At 40.1% G+C, this 21,316-nt stretch overlaps 1 protein-coding gene across 1 annotated transcript; it reads left to right on the forward strand.

The window, feature by feature from the left end:
* Positions 1–302: 302 nt before the first annotated feature.
* Positions 303–1,160, forward strand: LOC145636666 (uncharacterized). The gene has a single exon (XM_081688230.1). The coding sequence runs from the start codon at positions 303–305 to the stop codon at positions 1,158–1,160; it is 858 nt and encodes a 285-aa protein (XP_081544356.1).
* The last annotated feature ends 20,156 nt before the right edge of the window (positions 1,161–21,316 follow it).

Below are 21,316 nucleotides of genomic sequence, written 5' to 3' on the forward strand. Positions count from 1 at the left end.
GCGACGAATTAATTTCTTCCGAATTAATTCGTCGAGTTGGTTCGCATATATTTGCTTGGGTGTGACCCGAAGGGTTCAGTCAAGATTAAGCTGTAATATTAATTATATTAATATTACTGATCGGAAGCGGCCTCCACCCAGGCATTCCGATCACTTGACCTTACTGAATATATTAGCTTTCTAATAATTCTGAACCCGCTATCAGAATAATACACTTGTTCGAAGGACACCATTCCTTTCATAAATTACATGAATATTGCTTCAATGTTAACCCTGCAGGAGTAATTAAGACCCTGAATAAGATGGGGGATACTGTGCAATGGCCCGGAAAGAATGATAGGCCTGGAGAGAAGAAAGACCCGTCCAGGTGGTGCGATTTCCATTCAGATATTGGTCACACAACCGATGAATGTGTTGCGCTCAGAAAGGAAGTTGCTTACCTATTGAAGAAAGGTTATCTCAAAGAACTCCTGTCAGACAGATCTAAAGCTCCAGGGAAAGAAAGAGAATCAAAGCAGGGAGGTCCTCCACCTCCGCCCCCAATTGTCAAAACCATCTGTTTCATATTAGGAGGATCAGAAGTGTGCGACTTAACATATTCAGCAGCAAAACGATACGCAAAGGAGAGCAATAAGGATCAACCAGACAGAAGGGAAAAATCCAAAATAGACATTCCCATTATGTTTGAAGAAAGCAACGCAGTAGAAGGTCATCATGACAGTCTAGTAATTTCACTCCCAGTTGGAAACTGCATGATCAAGCGAATCCTTGTTGACAACGGAAGCTCTGCAAACATCATCATGCTCGATACTCTGAAACATATGAACATAGACGAAAAGAACATCATCCATAAGTCAACAATGCTAGTGGGATTCAGTGGAGAAACCAAGAAGACAAGTGGGGAGATCACATTAGCTACCTATGCGAAAGGAGTCAACCTACAAGTCAAGTTCCTAGTGATCGACACTCTATCCTCATACAATATGATTTTAGGCAGACCCTGGATACATGAGATGAAGGCCATCCCCTCTACATACCATCAAGTCATTAAGTTCCCTACCAGATGGGGTATTCAAGAAATCAGAGGAGACCCTAAAGAGGCCAAAGAATGTTACAAGATCGCATTAAAAGCAACATCTGCAGAAAAGAGTCCAACATAGAAATTAGAGGGTCAACTGGGCCTAGAGAAGTTGAGCACAACAGAAGAGCAAGAAGCCACAGAAGTCCAGTTGAACCCCAAACACCCAGATCAAAAGGTCAAGATAGGGTCAGAATTGAAGCCAGATCTCCGACAACAAATATATACCTTCTTAGAAGAAGAAAAAGATGCGTTCGCCTGGACTCATGAAGACATGAAAGGCATCTCTCCAGATGTAATTACTCACAAGCTGAATGTAGACCCAATGCATACACCAGTAAAGTAGAAGAGAAGGAAATTTGCGCCAGAAAGGAACAAGATTATCAACGAGGAAATCCAAAACCTATTGAAGACTAGAAAGATTAGAGAGGTAAAATATCTAAAATGGCTCGCTAATGTAGTGGTAGTCAGGAAGAATAACGGAAAATAGCGAATCTGCATAGACTTCACAGATATCAATAAGGCATGCCCAAAAGATCCGTTCCCCCTACCTCATATTGATGCAATGGTAGACGCCACAGCAGGACACGAGTTGTTGTCCTTCATGGATGCGTACAGTGGTTATAATCAAATCCTCATGCACAAGGATGACCAAGAGAAGACCGCCTTTATCATTAGTCAAGAAATATATTGCTATAAAGTAATGCCTTTCGAATTGAAGAACGCAGGAGCGACATATCAAAGGCTGATGAACAAGATGTTTGAAAAACAAATTGGGAATACAATAAAATTCTATATAGACGACATGGTGGTTAAATCCAAGAAGGCAGAAGAGCACGTCAGAGACCTTAAAGAAGCATTTGCCATCCTGAAGCAGTACGGTATGAAGTTGAACCCCACAAAATGCACATTCGGAGTACAGTCAGGAAAGTTCTTATGATACATGGTTACACAAAGAGGAATAGAAGCCATCCCAGACCAAGTCAAGGCCATTCTAGATCTGGAACGACCAAAATCAAAGAAGGATGTATAGAGCCTAACAGGGAAAATTGCAGCACTGAACAGGTTCATTTCAAAATCTTCAGACAAGAACAGAGCCTTTTACGAGGTAATGAAGAAAAACAAGGAATTCAAGTGGGAGCAGGAACACGAAGAGGCATTTATGAAGTTAAAAGAGTACTTGGCCAACCCGTTGATTCTCTCTAAACCTAAGGAAAGGGAACCCCTCCAATTGTACCTCGTAGTGTCTGAAGGGACGATCAGCGCAGTCCTTACAAGAGAAGAAGGCAAGGAACAATTCCCAATCTACTACGTAAGCAAGACCCTACTCAGCGCGAAAACAAGGTACGCGTCCTTAGAGAAAATTATTTTGGCCCTAGTTACTGCCTCAATAAAGCTACGCCCATACTTTGAAGGCCATTCCATACGAGTTCGCACCAACTACCCCATCAAAGCCATCATGAGAAAGCCAGAAATGTTAGGAAGGATGGAGAAATGAGCCTTACATCTGAGCAGGTACGATATACAATACGAGCCTAGGACTGCAATCAAATCACAAGCTTTGGCAGACTTTGTAGCAGACTTTAGTCCAACCCTTGAGGAAGAAGCACAAAAAGAAGTATTGACATTACAGGAGCCAAAGGCTACACAGAAGTGGATACTCCATACAGATGGCGCAGCGAACATACGCGGTGTAGGATTAGGAGTAGTACTAACTTCACCCCAAGGAGACAAGATAGCACAGGCAATAAGATGTAACTTCAAAGCCACCAATAATGAAGTTGAATACGAAGCATTGATCACAGGGTTGACCGTCGTAAGGGATATGAAGATACAACATCTAGAGGTAATCTCATACTCCCTACTCATGGTAAATCAAATCAACGGAGAATATGCGGCAAAGGATACCAGGATGATAGCTTACCTAGAAGTCACAAAGAAACTCATTAAGAAGTTCAAGGAATTCAAGATAGACCAGGTACCTAGGAATCTGAACACTGAAGCAGACGCCCTGGCAAACTTGGGATCAAACATTAATCCAGAAGAATTTGGAGCTATCCCCCTAGAGCACGTACTCTCTCCAGCCATAGAGAAAGACTCAACCATCAACGTCTGTGAAGTTCAAATAGGTTCTACAGGGAAAGAAGGCGATAGCTGGACAACACCGCTAAAGGAATACCTTCTGGACAAAACAGTACCAACAGGGAAAGTAGCAGCTCAAGCATTCGCCGTGAAAACCTCCAAGTATTGCTTAATCAGCAATGTACTCTTCAAGAAATCTGCAGCAGGTCCCTTTTTACGATGTTTAGAGAAAGAGGAAGCACAACAAGTCTTACAGCCCCTACATAGCGGGGAATGCGGAAACCATTCAGGAGGAAGGAATCTAGCCAACAGAGCACTCAGAATGGGATACTATTGGCCTAGCATGAGAAAGGATGTTGCGGAGTTCGCCAAGAAATGTTTAGCATGCCAAAGGCACGCACCTTTGACACACAAACCATCAGAGGAGCTACATCAAACACTGACTCCTTTGCCATTCATGAAGTGGGAATGGATATAGTGAAGCTACCCCCGTCATCAGGACAAAGAGTATACTTCTTAGCAATGACAGACTACTTTTCAAAATGGATCGAAGCAGAAGCATACAAGGAAATCAAGGACAAACATGCCATCTCGTTTATAAAAAGAAACATCCTGAGTAGATTCGGAGTACCATCAGAGATCATTACAGATAATGGATCTCAGTTCATCAGCAATAAGACCACGAAGTTCTGCAAAGAATGGAACATTTCTCTTATCAAATCTCCGCCTAGATACCCACAAGCAAACGGACAGGCGGAATTGAGTAACAAGGTCCTTATAGGCAACATGAAGAAAAGGCTAGAAGGAGCAAAAGGGAAATGGGCAGATGAATTGCCCAACTGTAGGGAATAATTTCAAGCCTTTAAATCCCACTAGCTTGAACCCCACTGTGATCATACACTAAAGTACGGTGGCATCCAAAAGGGAAGAAGATAGAGCAAAAGAGTCGCCAACAAGTTTTTTAGGAACTTGTAAACCGTTCACGAGGTGAAGGTTACACCCCTTAACGATCCAAGAGATCGTCAACTCCATAAGGTCTAGAACCAAATAAGGGTTCGGGGATGAAGGTACAAATCCAACCTAAAAGATATTGAACCTGCCCTAATAATAGGCCTCTACTTTATTCTGATCGTATTCATGTGCGCTTTTTAATTAACATGCAATCATTAGGATTAACCCTAAACCTGTTTATCTATGTTGGTTGAATATTAATGCACAAATAAATCTATTATTGGCGATCACTTGAAATTATAATCAAATTAACCCTAACAAGATTATCAAATATCTTATTAAGCGTGGTTACAAGTACAAATTCCCTTTAAACATGCATAAAAGGTGTGATCAAGCAATAAAAAATAAATATCAAGCAACATAATAAATAATTAATATCATGAATAATAGTTATAATAATCATAATAATAATAATCATGAATAAAATAATCATCATCAAAATAATAATAATAATATTCATAATCATCATAAATTATAACAATTATAATCATAATCATAATCATGTTAATGTTAAAGCATAATAATAATAGCAAGATCCTAGGCATGATACTAACAAGATTAATAACAAACCCTAGCATGTCACTAAGCAATAAAAATCAAATATTTAACCCTAACATGATACTAACAATCATAAATATTAGGAAGGACATAGGAAGCATCACAGGAATCATATTTAATATTAAAATTACCCTAGACATGATACTAGGAATATCATAATAACAATATAAACATGATTTCTACATCAATAAATCATTAAAGTACTTACTTTGATGCCTCGTACCTCTTTCTAATAACAAAATACACACGTTAGTAACTTCAAGGAAAATAATAAACAAAACAATTAAATTAAATAATCGAAATAGAGATTTGGGACCAAACCCTCAGAAATTAAACCTTTCACATCTAGGGCGAAGGCAACTTCGAATATGGCTAGGTGTTTCTAGATCTTGTGAATGCGGAATTTTGTATGTAAAAGCAAAGTTTTGAAAAGAGAAAGAGAGAGATGATGAATGAGAGAATTAGAAAACTGATTGTCGATGAATATTCGTGAGAATTGGTGAACGATTAGTGAGAATAGGTGAATGAAAACGGAGTTTTAAATATGATATTTATGGAGAAAATCAGCCAAAAAGATAAATTAAACAAAACAGAGTCAGACGGACAAAAAACAGAGCTGGCGCCAACCCTGGCTAGCTGGCGCCAGGCACCAACACTAGCGCCAGGCGCCAAGCCTGGTTCCAGGCGCCAAGCCTGATTTTAACGCGTTTTCGAAAATCAGATAAATTTGCCGTACTGGAGGATAAAATCATATAATTTCCTCGAAAATGCTATTTGATTTTTATTAAAACTCTGAAAAGTCAAAAGTCAATTTATCAATGCTAATTGAATTAGGAATGAAAAGAACCTTCTAGAAGAATCTAGAAGACTAAAACCATTCCTAATTGCATTAGGAATGATAAATCGTATTAGGCCCAGAAAGGAGAGAAAAGAAATTAAAACTATCCGCAATACTAGACTTTCCACACTTTCACTTCATTCGATTATGATTCGACGTGAAAGGTACTCATCACCGGGTTTAGTTTTGGGGAGACACAAATGGGTGTCTACAGAAGCCCCCACTTTGACTGAGTTTGGAGAAACACAAGTTTCGAAAACAAAAGTCAAAGTATCGATAGGGACGGAGAATGATTCGGAACGTTCTTCGATCCTAAACCAATCTTGTAACGCCGATACCTGCAAAACTATCGTTAGTTAAACAGATAAAAGAGTTAAGAAACGCGTATCTTGCACCGTCGAGCACACGTCTCTGAAAGTAACCGATCTGTTTTGATGACCTCCTGCAAGCTAGAGAATGCCATCCCGCTTGAAAACTGCTACGCCTGTAACTGCTTCCAAATTTGGAAGATTGCTTCGCCTGAAACGATCCTCCTCCGCTATGATAATATTCCACATCCAAGGGAATACTACCGAAGATTGCTTCTCTTGAAACAATCCCCATCCGCATTGATAATACTCCACATCCAAGGGAATATTATCGAAGATTGCTTCTCTTGAAACAATCCTCAGTTGTTTGTGACAACTCTCCTTAATCTAGGGGACGCCATCTTGCTGCTTGTTTTGACGATCTTCTGCAATCTAGGGAACGCCGTCGATCAACGTTGCTACATCTCGAGCCTTTTCTTGAATCATAATGACAACCTTTCCAATCATAGCAAAAGTCGTTGAAGACCGCCTCATCATGAACCACTCTTCTCATATCTTGGTGACAACCTCCACAATCTTAGCGAACGTCGTCGAAGACCGCCCATCTTGTGCTATCTTCTCAAATCTTGGGTGACAACCTCCACAATCTTAGCGAATTCCGTCGAAGACCGCCCATCTCGTGCTATCTTCTCAAATCTTGGGTGACAACCTCCACAATATTAGCGAATGCCGTCGAAGACCGCCCATCTCGTGCTATCTTCTCAAATCTTGGGTGACAACCTCTATAATCTTAGAGAATGTCGTCGAAGACCGCCCATCTCATGCTATCTTCTCAAATCTTGGGTGACAACCTCCATAATCTTAGCGAATGCCGTCGAAGACCGCCCATCTCGTGCTATCTTCTCAAATCTTTGGTGACAACTTCCACAATCTTAGTGAATGCCGTCTTGCTATTTCGACGTTCACTCGTCTCTGAACAAAAGAGTTTCTTTTTTGTTATGTCCACGCGTCTCTGAACAATAGAGCTTTTGATGATATGATCTTCTGAATGATGTGTCCATGCGTCTCTGAACGAAGAGCTTCGAGACTTGAACGTTTGTTGCGATAATATTCTGAAGAAGAAATTTCCGAAGACCAACGTTTGTCGATCTCTAAAGTTCGCCTGAACTTTGCTTCTGCTAAAACCAGTATGTCGGTGTCTCCGTGATGAGCCAATTCTTAGGTGCTTTAAGCTAAGTGATACAATCTTTCGTCAGGTCGATCACATATTTGCGGTTGTAATCAAATCGACTACTCAATCATGTCAAATTGCTTATAGGGGCTAACTGGCGTACCAAGGAACCCGAAATTGCTGTATGAGGTCGAAATCACCTTTCTGAGAGGCTTCGAGCTCTGTCGGTGCTGAGATATCTCTGGCGCCAAGAATTGGAGTAGGGTCTTCCCTGTTCTGCTACACCTGTATTTATTTTTTACTATAGAACTTTGCCAACTTCTTTAATCATCTTAGGGTTGACCTAAGGTTTAGCATTGCTTGACTCATTGACTTGACACAACTCAAGGTGTAAACTTGACTCGCTGTGATCGACCGACTCGAGGTTGACTCGACTCGAAGTGAAAAGACATGTGTGACTCATGACCCGTGTGTGCATTGTAATGTGATTGTGTGACTCGAAAATGCAAAAATTTTCCGTCATTTTTGTGGAGGGTACCGACTTTCTCCCGAAAAAGAAAGACGCGAAAAAGAATCGAAGTTTTGAAGGTGCATGTTGAATGAGCTTAGTCAAATGTTGTTTGATACTATCTCTCAAGGTGCAAGGATTAATTCATCCTAGGCTATCTCAATGGTTGACTCAATGATGAAAGTATTTGGGTAACTTAGGCACGGAGGCTAAGCACTTCATACTTCGTGATGCAATGACGATTATGATTGATGAGTGATGTTGATATGACAAGGCATGCTTCAGCGTTAAGATTTCATGACAAAGGGTTCCTAAGGGAAGTATATTTGGTCATGTATCTGTGATGTGTGTGAAAGTGATACTAAATTTAGGCCGCAAGGGCTAAGTGTGTGGAAAGATGTTATTTGTTAAAAGAGTCAAATGGTGGTGACTCTTAGGCTAGGTAAGCTAATGATGTAGGGATCAAGCCCCCAAGTCTAGCTCTAAGTGGATAGGGATGAGCATAGGAAATCCCTTGACATGATCATGGTGTAAGTGTGTGAATGTGATTATGAATGCATTTTTATTACGGCCGCACCTCGATGTGAGGTTGCCTACGTATCTGTTAGGAATCAGGCCGAACGTAGCTCTAGCCAAACCTCGCACAAGTGTGTGTATACCTCAAAAAGTTCTTTTTAAGGGTTGTAACGTGGTTAGGCTAAAGGTTTGAAGAAGAAGGGGATAAAGGCTCAAGACCCTAGATAAGCCCCCAAGGTGTGCAACCTTGCTTTTGAATCTTTGTATTTTTATGCTTGAGGTTTTCTACTCTTGTTTAGCTCTCTTTTTTTGTTTTGCTTTAGCATTTATTTTATTTTTGCAAGCGTGGGCAATCCCGATCATGCGGTCTATCACTCACATGGCATTCATGTTTCTCAGGCACGGTACCGAGCACTCGATAAGAGACGCAATCTGAGACGTGTTCTTATCAAAGATATTTTCATATCAAAGACATTGGACACTTGCCCTTTTGTACACTTTTATTTATTTATTGCTTATTTCAAGTCACTCAAGCTCTTTTAGAATTGCATAAGTTGCACACCATCCCATCCCAAGGTTAGGTAGATGTAGCACTAGTAGAAAAAAAAGCATTAGGCACCCCCCATATGGCACCGGTTCAGGCTAAACCGGTGCCCAAAACCGGTCCAGAAATGGGCGGGATTTTAGAAGAAGAGAAAAGGCACCGGTTTGGCCTAAACCGGTGCCAAAAACTAAAAGGGCACCGGTTTGAACCGGTGCCAATTGAACCGCTCCTCAATTAACAAAAAAAACCGGTTTAGCATTATTATAATTAAAAAAAAAAACCTCCCATATATAAACCCCCCCCCCCCAAACCCTACACTCATCTCGCCGCTTCTCCCTTCTCTTCTCTCCTTCTCTTTCTCTCTCCTCTTCTCCTCCTCTTTCGCTCATCATTCACCACTCATCTCCTCCTCTTTCGCTCATCATTCACCAGATTTTCTCATCTCCTCCTTCCCTTTCTCATATCCTCCTCCTTCCCTTTCGCTACCACGTCTCCTTTTCCTTCTCCTTCAAGCCCACCACGAAGACCACCACGAACACCACTACGAGCACATGCAACACCACGAACCGGTTTGATTTTGATTTATTTTTTTCGATTTTGATTTTAATACATTTTGTTTTCGATTTTGATTGTAATACATTTTGTTTTAGATTTTAATTTTTTGTTTTTCGATTTCTGGGTTATTTTTTTTTTCCGTTTTCAATTTTGATTTTTTTTTTCGATTTTTGTTTATTCGATTTTAATATGTTTTGTTTTCGATTTTGATATTTTATTTTTCGATTTCTGTAAAAAAAATTTCTTATGTTTGATTTTGAATTTTTTTTCGATTTTTGTTTTTGTTTATTCGATTTTAATATATTTTGTTTTCGATTTTGTTTTTTTGTTTTTCGATTTCTAGGTTTTGTAATTTTTATTTTTTATCTGGGTTTTTTCGATTTCAATTTATTTCCATTTCTAGGTTTTTTTTTATTTCTGGGCATTTTTTTATTTAATTTTTTTGCGATTTCAATTTTTTTTTCTAGGTTTGAATCTTAATTTTTTTTCTAGGTTTGAATCTTAATTTTTTCTGGGTTTGAATTTCAATTTTTTTTCTGGGTTTGAATCTTAATTTTCGTAATTTTAGTTTACAGTGAGTTTATTAATGTCGGTGTTTTAATTGATGCAGGTGAAGAATCAAGGTGTTGCTTTTGGAATTTTGATTTCAATGTTGTAGTTTTTTTATTCTTTGATGTGTAATTTTTTTTCCTTTAATGTTATAATTTTTTTTTTTCTGGATTTTGATGTTGTAATTTATTTTATTTTTTTGTATTGTAAAATAACAATTTAATCATCAATATATTTCGTATTATTCAAGCTTGTTATATGTTTGTGATTATATTTCTTATTTAATGATCAATTTTGATCAATATTCATTTCATTTAAGTGGATAAAATATTATGTGTGTATGTGGATAAAGCAAACTAAAAAAAAATAAAAAAAAATACATGAATTGGCACCGGTTAACCGGTGCCAATTGACTTTAATTCCCAAAAAAAAAAAAAAAACAGAAGTTATGGCACCGGTTAACCGGTGCCTATTTGACCCTATGGCACCGGTTTTGAACCGGTGCTAAAAATTGGGTTTTTGGCACCCCCCAAATTGGCACCGGTTCAAACTGGTGCCTTAGGCCGGGTTTGAACCGGTGCCAAATTGGTTTTTTCACGTAGTGTAGGTTGAAAAAAGAAAGGTCTATCGTTAGACGAGGCTCAAAGTGGTTTATGAAAAAAGGATTGTAAATTAGAAAGGTGAAAGGAGATATGATGTGGCTACAAGGGGTGCCTCAAATCATTGGTATACCTTGTGCTTAGTTCGACATGGATTTTTTTTTTTTTATGTTTTAATGCAATATTAATGAAATGATCATATAAATGCTCATTTTATTAAAAGAAAAGAAAGAAAATAATCTACAAAATTAATCTAAGGGAAAAGAAGGGTGCCTATGCTAGACTTATTGGGGAAAGGAAAAAATGAAAAAGAAATAGAAAAAAGAGGTCACGAAATCTTGTCGTTGAAGCTCGCCTCTTGTCTTGTGTTGTTTCCTTTATCATCACTCGCTCTTCTTGTTAACTGGAGGCGTGGGAAGCTTGTTGTTATCAATCAAATGTTGGATAGCCTCCTTTAGCTTCCAACAGCTCTCAGTAGCATGACCCCTACCTTGATGGTACTTGCAGTGTTCGTCTGGATTCCAACTAGGGAATCTCTTTTCAGGTGCGGGATCTTGAATAGGCCCAATGAGAGTAATGAGTCCTTTGGCATGGAGTCGATCGAAGGCAGTATCATAGCTCATCCCAATGGGGGTGAAGTTTTTCCTTAGTTGCTTCTTAGATCCTTGGTTATCTATGGCTAAAACTTCACTGAGATCAAAGGTATTAACATTGTTACTAGAGTGGGCGTTTTCAGAAGAAGAAGGATTGTCATTCTTCTTTCCTTTCCAGCCACCGTGGTTACTATTGTTAGTAGCTTTTTGCTTTGCGAGGTCGTCTTCGATTTCAATTCCGATGTCATAAACGACCTTGAAAGTATTCAAGTTGTGTTGATATTTTTAGTGCTTTGAATACTTTTCTTGGAGATTCTTGATAAACATCCTCACAGACTCCTTTTCGGTGGGGACCTTAATCATCTTAGCGGAAGTTTCCCTCCATTTATTAAAGAAAGAAGTAAATCCTTCATTCTCTTTTTGTCTTAGCATCTCAATGTTGGGGTTTGGTGAGTCCGACTCACCGCGGAAACAAACCCAAAAACAAGACCGCACTCGCAATAAATAAAACCATAAACATAATTATATTAATCACAAGATTAAGATAAGCTAATTACCTTTGACGCGTGCTTCGCTCCAAAATGAGCTCTTACTTGAAAGCTTCTAGTCCCGCTCACACGGAGACCTCCAACGAAGTCCACCCGCACCAACAAAACCGACTAGGTCCAATGTCTTGGGGTTAGCAAGACCCGACCAATAAAACCCGAGTAATTATATTGAGTTCAAAGGTTTTCACTAATTGTGATGCCTTTTTCAACTCTTACTCAAGCAACATTCCCAATGCCCATACTTGGGTATTTATAGGAAATGATGGGAGTATCATTTACTCTCCCATCAATGTAGGATAGTATGATTTTCCCATTTTATTTTAAAGCTAAAATAAAATTAATAATCAAGCTAGTAATAAATCAACAAGTGGCAAGCTCATGTGAGTGGTTAGATGAGGACCACTTGGAGAAGGGGGGGACCAAACTTGCTCCCCACTCCCTCTCCCATAACCGGCCACCTCACTCCACACACACTCAAGGACCACTAGCCACATGGCACCCACCCTTGGGCACCAAGGCAGCCAAGGTGGGCTGCCATGTGCTGCTGTCCGTGGCAGCCACGCCCAGCAGGCCCAGCACCCGCATGCGGGCTGCCAGGCGCTGCTGGCCAGCAAGCCCAGCATGCTTGTGCGGGCTGCTGCTGGCCTTGGCCAGCGCTGCTAGGCAGCAAGCAATGGCCTAGCCATGCTGCTGCTAGCTGTGGCGAGCTGGCGCGCCTAGCGTGCTAGCTGCTGCAGCTTGTTGCGGCATGGCTTGCTAGCCATTGCGCGCACAAGGCTGTGCCTAGCATGCTAGCACGCACTAGGCAGCGCCTAGCCTTGCGATGCTAGCATGGGTGCGCTAGCACGCACCAGCCAGCCTAGGCTCGGCTTGGTGCGCATGCTAGCTACCATGCTAGGCCATACGCCCTTAGCACTCAGTTTGCTTGGGCATTCCGATGCTAGGGGTATTTTGGTCTTTTGTTGATTTATTACTATTTCTCGTCTCGTCTTTCACTATTTTTCGACTCGACTTCCGACGCTCGGTTTTGACGCTCTAAGCTCGAATTTCCGACGTCTAAATAAATATTACTCGGTCGACTCATTAATTCCTTCCGAATTAATTCGTCGTTTCGGTTTGTTGAATGCTTGGGTGTGACCCGAAGGGTTCAGTCAAGATTAAGTTGTAATATTAATTATTCATTAATATTACTGATCGGAAGCGGCCTCCACCCAGGCATTCCGATCACTTGACCTCACTGAATATATTAGCTTTCTAATAATTCTGAACCCACTAACGGAATAGTACAATTGTTCGAAGGACACCATTCCTTTCAATCTCCCACTTGTTCTTCCGGACAAGTGCGCATTTTGTGTACAGCCTTTTTCCTATGTCGCTTAATGTCTCTTCATGAACTATAAGGTAAGATTTATTTTATCATCCTTATTACGTCCAGAAGTGTTTCCCGATTCCGAGTCCGACTGTCAATAAACAGATGATTTCTAAAATCCATCCGAGCACGGCCATGCATTTTACAGTCTCGCTCTACGAGCGGCCTTGTATACAACAAAGACATCTTCCCTATTTTAGTAGGGGGACATTCCCAGTCTTGTAATGTAGCTCCTCTTACTGAGAGGACCTAGTCGCCCGAGTGTTGCCGTTATAATCCCCTATTACGGCAGACGTTTGACAACATCAAAGCGAACTAGTACTCAAACAAGAGAACTCACAATACTCATGGTCGAGGAAATAGGTTCCGATAGCCATAATGAGAAGTATACTTATGACAATTTTTTTTAATTTCTTAAAGTATTCTCATAGGTCGATCCTGTATGGTTCTAAACCAATACCTGTGCAAATGATTTATGACAATCATGTCCTTGTAGCACATGAAACGGTGCTATAAATCAAACTACACACTAATCTCAATCGGTCATTAATCGTCCATCGTTTAAATGACCTTGATTAGGGATAATTTTCGATTATAATATTCAATGTTCACTTAATAGGTGTTTCCTTATCAAGACTGGTCTTGATACCCTATTTTGAATATTCTCAAAATCGAATGGACTCATTATTTAATCCTAAACCACAATTAAATAGCATAACGGAGTAATAAAATATTGCATGAAATTTTATATTACTCCAAAACTTGAATGGTTTTCCTTAGCGTCTTACATTAATTTTTTTTCAAAATTAACTAAAACACTAAACGAGGAAATCAAAGCCAGTCTCCTACATGCTTGATTCCCATTGCCTCAACGTGCTTGTTGTGCTTCACTTGAGGCAAAGGTTTAGTAAGTGGATCGGCTACATTGTCATCCGTTCTAACTTTGCAAATTCTGATTTCACCCTCTGATTTCCATTCTCGAATCATGTGAAATCGCCGCTTGACATGTTTGACCTTCTGATGTTCCCTAGGCTCTCTGGTCTGAGCAATAGCTCTATTGTTGTCACAATAGAGGGCTATTGGACCCTTTATAGAGGGTACAACATCAAGTTCACCAACGAACTAACGAATCCAAACAGCCTCCTTAGCTGCTTCAGCAGCTGCTAAGTATTCGGCTTCAGTTGTAGAATCTGCAGTTGTACTCTACTTTGCGCTCTTCCAACTAAACGTCCCTCCATTTAGACAGAACACATATCCAGATTGCGATTTGAAATCGTCTCTGTCTGTCTGGAAGCTTGCGTCGGTATAACTTTCCACAACTAAATCCTCTGTACCACCATACACCAGGAATTTATCCTTGTTCCTTTTCAGGTACTTTAGGATATTTTTGGCCGCAGTCCAATGCGCCTCTCCTGGGTCTGATTGGTAACGGCTCGTAGCACTCAAGGCATACGATACATCTGGCCTAGTACATATCATGGCATACATGATCGATCCAATAAGCGAAGCATATGGAATCTGATTCATTCTTACCCGCTCATCAGGTGTCTGTGGACACTGCTTCTTGCTTAGGGTAATGCCATGTGACATTGGCAGGTGACCTCTCTTGTCCTCCTCCATGCCAAATCAAGCAAGTACCTTATCAATATAAGTACTCTGACTCAATCCAATCATCCTTTTCGATCTATCCCTATAGATCTTGATGCCTAGTATGTACTGAGCCTCTCCGAAGTCTTTCATTGAGAAGCAATTTCCAAGCCAGGCCTTTACAGACTCTAACAACGGAATGCTGTTTCCAATGAGCAATATGTCATCGACATATAAGACTAGGAAGGCGATGTCACTCCCACTGACCTTCTTGTAGACACAAGATTCATCTGGATTCTTGATAAAACCAAACTTACTGATGGCTTCATCGAATCGCAGATTCCAACTTCTGCTTGCTTGCTTTAATCCATAAATGGACTTCTTAAGCTTACAAACTTTCCTAGCATTGTTTTGGTCGACAAAACCTTCAGGCTGTGTCATATACACAGTTTCTTCCAAATAACCATTAAGGAAGGCGGTTTTGATGTCCATCTGCCATATTTCATAATTGTAATATGCAGCAATCGCTAGGAGGATCCGAACGGATTTAAGCATTGCGACAGGTGAAAAGGTTTCATCGTAATCAATACCATGAACTTGTCTGTAACCTTTTGCCACCAATCTAGCTTTGTAAATGAATACATTTCCATCTTTGTCGGTTTTCAACTTGAAAATCCACTTACATCCGATAGGTGTATAACCTTCGGGTAAGTCAACCAAGTCCCAGACTTGATTTTCAAACATGGAATCCATTTCAGATCTCATGGCCTCTTGCCATTTAGCAGAGTCGGTGCTTGCCATCGCTTGCTTGTAGGTTGCCGGTTCATCTCCATCCATAATCAGGATGTCCTGATTCTCGGTTAATACTAAACCAAGATATCTATCAGGTTGAGATCTCGGCCTCTGAGACCTACGTAGGGTAATGGATTGAGCATTTGCATTGTCGGTTCGACTTTGCACATTTTGATCATTTTGACCTGCGTCAACAGATGCTGTTTGAGCACTTTGACTGTCATTATGATTTTGTTGCTCATCCTCACGAACTTCGTCGAGTTCGATTTTCCTCCCACTTGTCATTTTGGAAAGGTGCTCCTTCTCCAAAAAGACACCATCGCGAGCAACAAACACTTTGTTCTCCGATTTGTTGTAGAAGTAATACCCTTTGGTTTCTTTTGGGTAGCCCACAAAGTAAACCTTGTCAGATTTGGGATGAAGTTTGTCAGAAATCAATTTCTTGACATATGCTTCGCATCCCCATATCTTTAGAAAAGATAACCTGGGAGGTTTCTTCGTCCATAATTCATATAGTCTCTTTTCTACAGCTTTTGATGGAGCACTGTTCAGTGTTAGTGCCGCAGTTAGAAGTGCGTGTCCCCAGACGAAAGAGATAGGAAGATCACTAAGACCCATTGTTGATCGTACCATGTCTAACAAGGTCCGATTTCTCCTTTCGGATACTCCGTTCCATTGTGGAGTTCCTGGAGGTGTCAATTCTGAAAGTATACCCTTTTCTTTCAGATGGTCATCAAATTCTTGGCTCAAGTATTCACCACCTCGATCCGATCGAAGGGCTTTGATTTTCTTGCCAAGTTGATTTTCAACTTCACTCTGAAATTCTTTGAACTTTTCAAATGATTCAGATTTATGCGACATGAGGTAGACATAGCCATATCTACTATAGTCGTCTGTGAAAGTGATGAAATATCGATGTCCATTTCTTGTGGTTGAGCTCATTGGTCCACATACATCGGTATGTATAAGACCCAATAAGTCACTTGCCATTTCTCCCAACTTGGAGAATGGTTGTTTAATCATCTTGCCTAATAGACATTCCTCGCAATTCTCAAACGATTCTAAATCGAAAGAGTCAAGAACACCTTCTTGTAGAAGTTTCTTGATGCGTTTGATGTTGATGTGGCCAAGACGACAATGCCACAAGTAAGTCTGATTTGACTCTATGGTCTTAGCTCTTTTGGTATCATTATTCACATTATAAACTTGTTTGTCTAAAGAAAGCACATAAAGGCCATTTTCAGAATGTGCAATAACATATAAAACATTATCGAGATAAAACGAACATTCTTTGTCCTTTACTCGAAATTCAAAACCTTTGGCGTCCAACGCCGAAATTGAAATAATGTTTTTGGTAATGTTAGGAACATAATAAACATTATCGAGTTCCAAAACTAGCCCGGTGGGCAAAGACAAACTGAGAGTTCCTACGGATACGACACCAATTCTGGCTCCATTGCCGACCCGGAGTTCAATCTCTCCCTTCTCTAGCCTTCTAGCGTTCCTTAGTCCCTGAGAATTGGAACAAAGGTGTGAGCCACATCCGGTATCTAATACCCATGATGTTAAGCTAGTGAAGTTAAAGTCTATAACGAATATACCTGATTCAGAAGCAACGGTTTCGTTCTTCTTATCTTCCTTGAACTTGAGGCAATCTCTCTTCCAATGTCCCTTATTCTTACAGTAGAAACATTCGGAATCAGATTTAGAAGAAGCTACCTTCTTATCCTTGGTAGCTTTAGACTTAGGTGGAAAAGTTTTCTTCTTACCTTTCCCCTTAAAGCCTTTCTTCTTCTTGCCCGAAAATTTGAACGACTTGCCCTTTTTAATCATGAGCATATCATGCTTTCCCTCATCCTTGAGCGTTTTCTCAGCTTGCTTCAACATACCATGAAGCTCGCTGAGGGTTTTCTCCATGCTGTGCATATTATAGTTCATCTTGAACTGATCATAGCCTTTGTGCAGCGAGTGGAGAATGATGTCAATTGCCATCTCGGTTGAATACCCCGCATCAAGCCTTCCCATGTTTTCAAACAATCCAATCATTTTGAGTACATGTGGGCTGACTGGCTCTCCTTTCTTGAGCTTGCTCTCAAGGATCTGCCTGTGGGTTTCAAACCTTTCACTTCGGGCCTGCTCTTGGAACATATTCTGCAATTCAGAAATGATCTCAAAAGCCGTCTCTTTTTCAAAGAAAGTCTTTTGAAGCTCAGGAGACATTGTGGCCAACATGATGCATTTGACATCTCGATTGGCACTTTGCCATCGATTTAGGGCAGCTTGAGTCACCTCCTCATTGGGAGCCTCGGGCATTTCCTCATCAAGGACATATTCCTTTTGCTCTTGCATGAGAACAATTCGCAAGTTCCTTTGCCAATCAAGAAAATTTGGCCCACTCAGCTTCTCCTTGTCGAGAATTAAGCGTAACGAGAATTGGTTGTTTGAGTTATTTGAAGACATGATTCTACAATTGAAAGAATTTGAAATGAAAAACCATTCATTATACTTAAATAAGATTGAATTCATGCATTTTAATCAAACTTATTTAAAACGTCTTATTCACACATTAAAGATTGTCCCCATTTTAGGTGAGAATAAGTCGATTCCAAGATCCAAAGAAACAAAGAGTGGTTAAGCATGCTTTGGCTTGTCTTAACACTCAATCTCCTAAGGTAAGCGACGCTTTGCTAATGGCTCCAAGCCACTCTTGGTTGAATAAATCGTCGCATCCAATGCTCTCTAAACAATTTATTCACTTTGCCACGACATGTTAGGACTCCATCACTCATATCGTTGAGTATAACCAAAACCACCTTGCATACTCGGTATGCCTTACGTTCCTTGGAGAAGTAGTGATGCCTCGCTCTGGCGTAGCCCACCACTACCCTCGTTCGGTTGGTAAGTGTGTTTTGGAATGGAAAGTTTTACTCAATATTTTAGGGACCTAGGGTTTCTATGTTGGTTGATTTAAGTGAACTTAATTAATCATCTCAACATTCGAAATCCTAAACATGCATCTAACATATAATTCATATATATAAACATAAATATATATCGAAAACATAAATAGAGATGCATTTGGCAACTAGCATGACCCCTTGAGATCTTCAAGTCTTCAAAAGGTCTTCATTTGCAACTTTATGGCTTTATCTTCTGAGAACCCCGTCTTCAAGACATGACCAAAATATTACAATTGCTAGTATCTACGATTAGGACTAATCTAAATATTAAGGTACAAAAATACTCAACGGTTCGCAGACCGTATTTAGATTTACAAAAATACATCACGGATCACAGTCCATATTTTCTATCCTAATCGGGCCCCACTAGTTGCCATTTCATAAAACCTGTGAGAGAATTTACATTCCATTCATCCATTCACTATCTGTGAATGGCCCATGCATTTTACAACGATAAACAAGTAACAATGCATAAAACGCGCGAGAACTAGTAACTAATCTAGGTGGTTAATCCAATTAACACGCCTAATTAAACTAGTCAAAGTTGTTTTAACCGGTTATGGTAATAACTTAGAGACGCTCCCACTAAATTCCGCATCCAACTTAACTAATCCAATTAATTAAGTCGGTGAACCCAAATATTTGCCAAAATTAATTTTGCAAATGTCGCTCAAAACCCGAGGCCTAGCCTCCAAAAATTTTAATTAAATAAACAAAATAATTAAAATAATTAAAACGACAATTTTAAGCAAAATTACGTATTCCACAATGTCTAAGTGCCTAGCACTAAGATTTGGAGTCCAAAAAATACCCTTACTTACATATTAAGCAACACTAAAATTAACTTTAAAATAGCATCGCCTTAATAACCCGGGGTTATTGTGCCAATTATGGGATTGTAGGTACCGTACAACAAGCACGTAGTATGCCCATGTGCACCCCCGCAACACCAAGCATGCATGTGGGCTGCTTGTGCTCGCATGCGCTACGCCCAACCCAGCCAAGCGTAGCAGCACGCACAGTGCGCACAGCATTATGCTGCTGCTGCGCCATGCTGCTGCTTGCTGCTGGCTGGCGCGCTATGCTGCTGGCAGCGAGCAGCAACCCACGCCCTTCCTCGCACACACACACGCACAGCACCAAGCACCTAAGAACGAAGTGCCCAGCAGCCTCGGCAGCCACATATGGGTTGCGTGAGCAGCCCAGCTGGCCGAGAGCTAGCTCGAGGCTCTTAGGCCTCGTGTTGCGTGCTAATGTTTTGAAAATTATCGATTTTTGTGTATGACATTATAAATCAATTCTAAATTAATTTTAGAATAAATTTTGAGGAAAAATGAAAAATAACAAGTCCAACTTAAATAATTCATCCAAAAGCAATTAACCAAATTTATTTCCAAGAACCATTCTTTAATAAAATTGGTTTAACTTGGTGTAATAAAATAAATTAGGGCAATTCTCACTATTAATTTAATCATTTTAAATTAATCTTGAGATTTTGACAAAATAAAAGGGAGTTGGAAAAATGAACATAAGTTCAATAAAGACTCCAACTTTAATACTTGTGACTCCATGAAAAAATTATATCTTCCAATATGAAGATAAACCAATTTCAATCACAAGTTTTAAACTTTATGATTCCAATCAACTAAAAAATGATTAAATAACCAAAGTTTAACCAAAATTCATGGAATTTAGTAACTCAAAATTTCAATCACTTATCATAAGTAAAGATTGAATCTTTAGTACTTGGAAGCAACAAATAACAACAATTTCACACTTAATGCAATTACTTTGCAATTATGTGAAAAAATAAAACCAAACTTTCAAGCACCAATTACTACCAAGTAATCATGCTTAAAGTGGTCTAAAATTGCATATAAATAAAGGAAAGAACCAAATTCATAACCACCATAAATATGCAATCAATTTTCAAGGTTAGAAAGACTTAAAATTTTTCGTCAAAACGAAAAATCCCTCGAAAAATGCATTTCTGGTCGTTTTTTGGCTAAAAACAGAGTCCTCAAAGGGTAAAACCATTTCCAGAACGCCTTTTCCACCCAAAATTAACTATTTTTGGGTAAAAATCTGGGTTTGGGAGCTGAAGACAGCTCTAATACGAGGTAAAAATTGGAAAAACGAGTTACTAATCTAATTAGCAACTTAAAACCAGAAAAATTAAGCCATAAAAACACCTTGAAAATATTATGATTTTAAAAATAAACGAGCGAGGCTCCGATACCGCTGTTGGGGTTTGGTGAGTCCGACTCACCGCGGAAACAAACCCAAAAACAAGACCGCACTCGCAATAAATAAAACCATAAATATAATTATATTAATCACAAGATTAAGATAAGCTAATTACCTTTGACGCGTGCTTCGCTCCAAAATGAGCTCTTACTTGAAAGCTTCAAGTCCCGCTCACACGGAGACCTCCAACGAAGTCCACCCGCACCAACAAAACCGACTAGGTCCAATGTCTTGGGGTTAGCAAGACCCGACCAATAAAACCCGGGTAATTATATTGAGTTCAAAGGTTTTCACTAATTGTGATGCCTTTTTCAACTCTTACTCAAGCAACATTCCCAATGCCCATACTTGGGTATTTATAGGAAATGATGGGAGTATCATTTACTTTCCCATCAATGTGGGATAGTATGATTTTTCCATTTTATTTTAAAGCTAAAATAAAATTAATAATCAAGCTAGTAATAAATCAACAAGTGGCAAGCTCATGTGAGTGGTTAGATGAGGACCACTTGAAGAAGGGGGGACCAAACTTGCTCCCCACTCCCTCTCCCATAACCGGCCACCTCACTCCACACACACTCAAGGACCACTAGCCACATGGCACCCACCCTTGGGCACCAAGGCAGCCAAGGTGGGCTGCCATGTGCTACTGTCCGTGGCAGCCACGCCCAGCAAGCCCAGCACTCGCATGCGGGCTGCCAAGCGCTGCTGGCCAGCAAGCCCAGCATGCTTGTGCGGGCTGCTGCTGGCCTTGGCCAGCGCTGCTAGGCAGAAAGCAATGGCCTAGCCATGTTGCTGCTAGCTGTGGCGAGCTGGCGCGCCTAGCGTGCTAGCTGCTGCAGCTTGTTGCGGCATGGCTTGCTAGCCATTGCGCGCACAAGGCTGTGCCTAGCATGCTAGCAC

The sequence above is a fragment of the Chenopodium album genome, chromosome 6, assembly GCF_948465745.1.
Source record: "Chenopodium album chromosome 6, dcCheAlbu1.1, whole genome shotgun sequence".
In the NCBI taxonomy this organism is placed as follows: domain Eukaryota; kingdom Viridiplantae; phylum Streptophyta; class Magnoliopsida; order Caryophyllales; family Amaranthaceae; genus Chenopodium; species Chenopodium album.